General features: G+C 26.6%; 1 protein-coding gene across 1 annotated transcript; it reads right to left on the reverse strand.

Annotated features, from left to right (window-relative positions):
- Positions 1-2,477: 2,477 nt before the first annotated feature.
- Positions 2,478-6,964, reverse strand: LOC136082774 (uncharacterized). Its single transcript, XM_065802198.1, has 2 exons — positions 6,088-6,964; positions 2,478-2,503 (listed from the first exon to the last, which is right to left on the reverse strand). The coding sequence occupies exons 1-2, from the start codon at positions 6,962-6,964 to the stop codon at positions 2,478-2,480; spliced, it is 903 nt and encodes a 300-aa protein (XP_065658270.1).
- Positions 6,965-8,270: the final 1,306 nt, after the last annotated feature.

An 8,270-nucleotide genomic window follows, 5' to 3' on the forward strand; every position in this document is an offset into this window, starting at 1 on the left:
TATAATTTCTTTGATTTGTGTACTTCTGATTTATTTAATCATTTCGCGCTTTGCGTAGTTGACTTGAGTTTTGTTTTTACATATTACAAACTATTCTTCGTAGTACGACAAACAAAAGAAACAATTAAATCATTCAGTTACTATGACATTGTTAGGACGTTGTTTTATTTTAGCTGTATCTTTAAAAATGTTAAAAACAATTCCGCAACGTGCTAGACCCTTGAATCAGCAGTCTATAATGATCAGTATCTAAACAAATTACATTCCAAATGAATTATATTTTTATTTTTTATTTTACAAATCAAAATCAAATTTTTAATACGTCAAACTATATGAAACCATTTTTTTATGATAAAACTCAAAGGTAAAAATAAATTAAGAGGAGGAAGCGGAACTGCTTTACCACTGATGTTTAGTGAGTGGGCTTTTTAATTTTAATTAGTTTTAAATAAGTAAATTTAAGTTTAAGTATAACAAATTTGTAAGAATGGTATCTGAAGCGAAAAAATTAAAGATAGTAAACCAATAACTGAGAACTTAAAAACTTTTCTTTCGTGAGGGAAAGAATCAGTTATCGGATACACGGATAACTGATTCTTAAATGGCTTAGTTGTCAAAATTTGATGTAAGATTTGTATATAGCTAAATATATAAAACTTTTTAATAATATAGATCAAAATATGTTATTAAAAAGTTTATACGCTGCCATTTTATTAAATCTTTTAAATATCTGTGTGTGTAGCTCCAACATTAAGTCAACGTATTAAAATAAAATTCGTTATTTTTTATTTTTTTACCAACCTACTAGAGTTACCTGCAGCTGAAACCAGACTTACACAGGGCCCTTGAAGGCGGTGTTATTAAGGAGCCGAGACTCCATAATTTGGCCCATTTAAGGGTTTAGTTGCCACTCAGCCGAAACTGAGCAGCGCCAACTTAATGGTTTATCTCCGTTTAACGTCCAGATTGGACGGATTGGACAGTGATAATATATACTTATAACAATTTACACTAGAAATATCAACAAAAACTTTTCAAAACTCTATTAATACAAATTTCATAAAAAGATTCTTCGGAATATTCTGGACCTTTAAATCACCAAGCCAGCGTATTTTTTGAACCAAAAGAATTTCTTTGTTCGTAGATTAAAACATTCGCCGATATACAAACATTTTACTATAAAACAAATTATTATTAGCGAATCTTTTTAAAGCATTCGCCAATATAAAATCATTTGATTTGTAAAAATTAGAGCTGTTTTAAACTATGCTTTGTTTCTTTGCCGAGCCATAATGTCTGCAATGATTATTATTTGCAGAGGCTGTTTTTCGCGGTTTCATTCTCATTGCCAAGGTTAGATATCAACATTTCAATAAATAAAATATTTTTAATCTAAAATAATTCGATAGTATTTTTTATTCTGAAAAATAACTGACAAAAAAATAAGCACTACGAGTATACTCGTACTTTGGCAATGGAAAAGAAATTTTTTCTCCAGTGCCGATGTACGAGTTTACTCGTAACACCGTTATGAGTATAACTCATTGCGGTGACTACACCTTGTCAAGATGTAATTGCGAACTTGAAAGTTGTAATTAAGAAATGTAAGATGTAATTTAGAACATGAATGTTGTAATTGAGAAACGTAAGATGTAATTTAGAACATGAATGTTGTAAATGAAAAATCGTAACATGTAATTGAGAAGATAAAAGTTGTAATTGAGAAATGTTTAAAATATAGATTATCAGAAAGAAGTTATTTGTATTTTTAATTTTGTTGCTTTAGTTTACCTTGTAATATTAGGTTTGATCCTAATTTGATCATAAAACATGTTTTCTTTCAACTTATTTGGTTGTATGTATTTCATGTCGACAAGTTGGACAAGGTGGTTCTGGTTGTTCCAAATGTGGATGTAAACAAATTTAGTGAAATAAATGCACGGATTCAATTTATATATATTTAATAACAGATTTTCTGTTTATCGTGTATTGAAAAATAACACAATGACCTTTCAATTCCATTACTGTATTACTATATTGATGGTGCATACAAATGCTAAATTTGATATTATTAACTTATTAAACTTATTAAAATTTTTTATAATGACCTTTAAGCTTACATTGTGAATTTGCAATTATAAATAATGTATTCTCATTTCCATATTACGATTTCTTAATAAGAAATTTTGTTTTTTCAATTATATAATGCGATTTCTTATTTACATTTTGGGTTTCTCAATTAAATTTTAAAATTTCTTAATTCCATTTTGTATTACTTAATTACATATTATGACTTCTAAATTACATGTTGTATTTCACAATTGCATCTTACTTTTCTTAATTACAATTTTCAAGTTCTCAATTACATTTTGAAAAGGTATAGTAATGTAGCTTATTTGATGCAATATTGTTATAAATAGTGTGTCAATTTTTTTGCACATGCGCATGCACTTTGCGAGTTATCATGAGTAAAAAAGTTAGTTTATATTTTGTTTTCTTAATTCTAAAATAAGTTAAAATATATTTGATAACTATATTATACTGCATTCTATTAAAAATACGAAAAAAATTTGATTTACACAACGTTTACAAAATGTTTTTAATATATTGAAAAATACTTTAGTGTGCACTTCGAATTTTTTTACACAGTATTTTAATTAATGTGTTTTATAGATAAGTAATTTCTTTTTTGTAAATAGATAATTTATAAATTTATCTATCTCATATTAGCTCAACACAAATATTCCAAAATTGGATCAGCACATACGACTATGACAGATTGTGAGGATAGTGATGATGATATGAAGATTCAGAATAATTTTTCGCTTATACTACTACGTCTTCGAGCTTGACTGTATCAGATTCAGGTTCTGAAGATAATAACACTGAAGTAAGTGATGGCAATCACTTTACAAACGTTCAACTAGCTACCACTGTAGAAGATTTTTTAATGCCGCCAAAAAGAGCTAGAACAGCGGGTGGTCTTGACAAAATCAAAACAAAGCTCAACAGGTTGATTATATAAGTAATATTTTTCCTGAAAAAACAACTTCTGAAAGAAATCTGTGTAGAAATTCAAACCAATGGAAAGATGAGCCAAATATTGTAAAACAAATTCTACTTCATGCCTATTCTGGTTTGAAAATAAACATGGAGAGAAAGAAATCATTAGATTTCTTTAGACATTTTGTTACAGAAGAGCTTATAAATACAATGGTAGTTGAAACTAATCTCTACGCAGCAAACTAAGCAGCATCCCCTCAGAAGAAGCTCACGTTTTAAAGATTTGAATTCAATAATATCAGAAGATATGCGGCAGTTTCTTGGAGTTCTTCTTCATATGGGGTGTGTAAAAATGCCATCTTTAGAACACTATTGGTCTAAGAACAGTCTCTATAGAGTTCCCTTATTTTCTAGAATAATGCCACGAAATTCCAACTAATGTTACAGTTTTGGCATTTTATTAACAATGAAGGTTCAGACAATGGACGCTTGTGTAAAATTATTGGACTTCTCGATCACTTAAATAATACAATGGATAACATCTACTGTCATAAGAAAAATGTATTAATCGATGAGTCAATGATGCTTTGGAAGAGACGTCTTATATTCAGGCTGTATGTGAGAAATAAAAGACATAAGTATGGTATCAAGTTCTATGAGATTTGCTACTCTGACGAGACAACTCTCGGTAAACATTTGTTAGGTCAAACGGGATTTATTTAAGTCTAAAACAATAAACTTAACTATTATTTAATTAAGTCGTTTGTTTGAGACTTAATGGAAAAATTTCTGGGAAAAGGTTATCACCTGCACACCGATAACTTTTACAATTCCTTTGAGTTAACAAAGCACATAATAAATCAAAAAACATACATTTGTGGTACTTTAAGAACTGACCGAAAGTCAAATCCAAAAGAATGTACAAAAGCAAAACTGAAACAGGGAGACGTTATATAGTGAGAGCCATTATCAAACTGATGGATCAGTTTGATAATGGCTCTCACTATATGAGCCGAAATATTACGTAAAAAAAGATATAAATAGTATGATACCGTATATGTTGTTTTAATGCTTTTAAGATTATTACACATACTGTTAAAGATGTCACTTAAATATTATATATATATGTATATATATATATATATATATATATGTATATATATATATATATATGTATATATATATATATATATATATATATATATATATATATATATATATATATATATATATATATATATATATATATATATATATATATATATATATGCACAAAAGTCATTTATTTCGCAAAGGGTGAAACACTGCATTCTAATTTTATGTTTCTGACTTCTATTTGGAGAATATGGGCCATCTAATTCAACACTTGACTTAAAGACTGGTTTGCCTAACTTTAAATGGTTTAATATCTTGTATAAATGAATCAAGTCTCCTTGTACTCTTCTTAGATTTAAAGTCGTTAAACCCATTTTAACTAGCCCCTTTTTATATCTAAACACTCGATTTGAGTATGGTATTTTTGTGGTCCTTTTGTAAAATCTTTCAAGCACTAAATTTTCTGCTAGATTTAGGAACTCCTCTACATTCAAATGCATTTTTTAATAAACCCAGTACTTTTGATGCTTTGTTAACACATACTTGTGTTTAATGTGTTCAGCTCATGTCCGGTTGTACACAAATACCTAGATCTTTTTATAATACACTGTTTGAGAGCTCATAAATAACTCCATTAATATTCCTTGAGTATGTTCTAACAATTCCTCAGAAAAATTTTGATTGCCGAATATCATCACTTTACTTTTTTTGCTATTAAGTTCTAAAAACTAAGTCAGGCATAAGTTTTAAGTTCAATCGTAAAAACTTTAGATGTTAAGACTTACCGTAGTTTATAATAAACCATTTAAAAGGTAGAGAAAAAACTATAATATTACTATAAACATGCATAATTTAATTTGTAGACTATTTTTTTTATTCATTTAGCATTATAATAAAAACAAAAACAGCGTTAAACAAAATAAAAACATGTTGATTTTGATTAATGCTTAATTATGTAAGTCAATAAGGATCAGTAATTCAGAATTGTATAATTTTCAGTAATATAACTAATTACATTAGATCAACATTTTTGAAAAGTTTTTCAAAAATTCAATGAAACAAAAATAAACGATTTATATCGTCATCCCTAACAGATAATTAATTGCTATCTTGAGAGTTAAAAATGAAGTCTTTAATTTTTAAACTCCTCAAAGTATTATTTTATTATTAAAATATTTATTAAGCATTTAAGTATATTTATATATATATATATATATATATATATATATATATATATATATATATATATATATATATATATATATATACATTTATATATACATTTATATACAATGCCTAGTAAAACCCTTAATCCTTTGCTTTAAGATATACTGATTTTAATTAACTAAATTATTAACATGTATGTAAAACTAAAAACCATTTTTAACCTTTCATATACAATCAATAATACATACAATTGAATTTAAAGAATTTATGTTTATTTAATATAAGATATCTTAGTTATTCCTTCATACTAAAATATCTGCCATTGAAATTCTAACAAAAAACAAGAATTTAATCAACATAATGAAATAAATTTTATACGGCTCTCTTTTACTTTTATTTAATGAATTTAGTCTTTATATTTATATTTTATCAACAGAATAATAAAACTTATAAGCATATATGAAATAAAACAACATTTATTTATTTAAACAAGTTTTTTGCCTCTTATCTAATTTGTTCAAACAGATTGCAATGATTTTTTTAGTTATCATTGTATTTGTATGATTATTACCTAAAATTTCAGTTTGTATTTTCTCAACAGAATAATAAATTTCTAAAGCTTGTTATATTTTCCCATTTTTTTCAAACAGATTGCAATATTATGTTTTGTTATCATTGTATCTGGGTGGTTGATACCTAGAATTTCAGTTTGTATTTTCTCAACAGTATAATAAATTTCTAAAGCTTCGTTATATTTTCCCATTTTTTTCAAACAGATTGCGATATTATGTTTTGTTCTCATTGTATCTGGATGGTTGATACCTAAAATTTCAGTTTGTATTTTCTCAACAGAATAATAAATTTCTAAAGCTTCGTTATATTTCCCCATATCGTCCAAACAGCTTGCGATATTATGTTTTATTTTCATTGTATCTGGATGGTTGATACCTAAAATTTCAGTTTGTATTTTCTCAACAGAATAATAAATTTCTAAAGCTTCGTTATATTTCCCCATATCGTCCAAACAGCTTGCGGTATTATGCTTTGTTCTCATTGTATTCGGATGGTTGATACCTAAAATTTCAGTTTGTATTTTCTCAACAGAATAATAAATTTCTAAAGCTTCGTTATATTTTCCCATAGCGTTCAAACAGATTGCAATATTATGTTTTGTTATCATTGTATCTGGATGGTTATTACCTAAAATTTCAGTTTGTGTTTTCTCAACAGAATAATAAATTTCTGAGGCTTCATTATATTTTCCCATATCGTCCAAACAGATTGCAGTATAAAGTTTTGTTTTCATTGTATCTGGATGGTTGATTCCTAAAAGCACCGTTCGTGATTTATCAAGAAGTTTAAAAAGTTTTGAAGCTTCAATAGAATTTCCCATTTTGTATAAACATCTAGCTATATTGTGTTTTGTTTCCATTGTTGATGAATGGTTAATACCTAAACTTTCAGTTTGTATCTTATCAACAGAGTAAAAAATTTCTAAAGCTTTGTTATATTTTCCCATTTCATACAAACAGTCTGCGATATTATATTCTGTATTATCTGTAAGTTTATTATTTTTACCATAAGTTTCTGCATTATATTTTTGAATAGCTTTTAATATTTCAATTGCTTCATCAAATAAACCTTTACATCCTAATAACTTTTTAATAGAAGTTGTCTTATGATTGAAGGTTTTTGACATTACCTTCTTGTTAATACGAAACATATGAAGAAAATGAAAAACAAAATGATTTCCGTAATCCACGTGATCTTTTATTTCGTTTAACTCAAATTTAAAACAATTTTCGATTAAATTAAAGTAGGTATTTGTACTTAAGTTTCTACTTTGAAAACATCTACACGACAACTGCGTTAGCTCGTGCATTTAATATTTGTCATTATTATCACAATTTATTAAAGAATAACTAATTAGTAATCCAATTGTTTCATCGATTAAATGTTCTTCGCTTATTTTTATTTGATTCAAGATTTGGATTATAAATTTTTTATTGATATTTTGTCCGTCGCAATGAGATAAACAGTTTAGTATTTTAAATGGAATAATTTTAGTTTTTTCTAATTTTATTAAAACTAAATTGATTGCTTTTATTGCAGACTTTGATTCCTCTTCGGTTGGAAAGATATCAGTGTTTAACATTTCTATAGGATTGCTTCTATAGCGATCTATATACTTTTCTATCGATATTTTATGTATATTTATATATTTTATTGCCTGTGTAATCGCAAACGGATGATGACCAAGTTCTTTAATTAAATTTTTTATGTTTTTATCGGTGTATTCTTTAATATTATTTTTTACGTAAGCAATCTTCAATATCTTTAATCTTTAAACAATATTCTTTAATATTATTTTTTACGTAAGCAATCAAATCTTCAATAGAAAAAACATCAATAAACACTTTAATTACTTTATTCGACCACGTTCTCCATTGAGAGGTAATTAATGTAAATGAATTCGGTTTCGTTGAAATGTACTTCTCCAAATTTTTAACACTTTCATCGTCGACATTGTCAAAAATATACAAAGTTTTTTCATTTTTATAATAGTTGTGAATATTTTCAACAATAACCTCAATATTAAAGTAATCTCCTTTTGAATCATGAATGATAAGATTTATTATATGACAGTGGTTTGTAAATGAAGTCTGTAACTTTCCGATTGCGGCGTCTATCCAAACAATGTTTTTGTAGAAGGTATGGTATATTTCACGATATCTTCTGGCTATCTGTGTTTTCCCAACACCCAACATTCCATATAATACTAAAGTCGACGTTTTTGTATCTTGTAAAAAATATCGATGAACTTTACTAAGTAATTTTTTACGTTGAGCACCTAAGAATAAACGTTCGTTTACTTATTTGAAAACTTATTTTTTCATCTCAATCAAATTAATATTCATTGATCTAGTTTAATGTATTATTTAAAGGTTTTTAAAATGCAACGACTTATGCGATATTTAAGAAAATCTTATATCTAAATTTATTTT

This window comes from Hydra vulgaris, chromosome 07, assembly GCF_038396675.1.
Source record: "Hydra vulgaris chromosome 07, alternate assembly HydraT2T_AEP".
NCBI classification, from domain to species: domain Eukaryota; kingdom Metazoa; phylum Cnidaria; class Hydrozoa; order Anthoathecata; family Hydridae; genus Hydra; species Hydra vulgaris.

Coding starts and splice junctions, on each gene's coding strand:
- LOC136082774 (XM_065802198.1), bottom strand. CDS start 6,964: ATGTCAAAAACCTTCAATCATAAGACAACTTCTATTAAAAAGTTATTA. Junction 2,504..6,087: donor AATACAAACTGAAATTTTAG/GTATCAACCATC, acceptor AACTTATTTTAG/AATTAAGAAAACAAAATATA.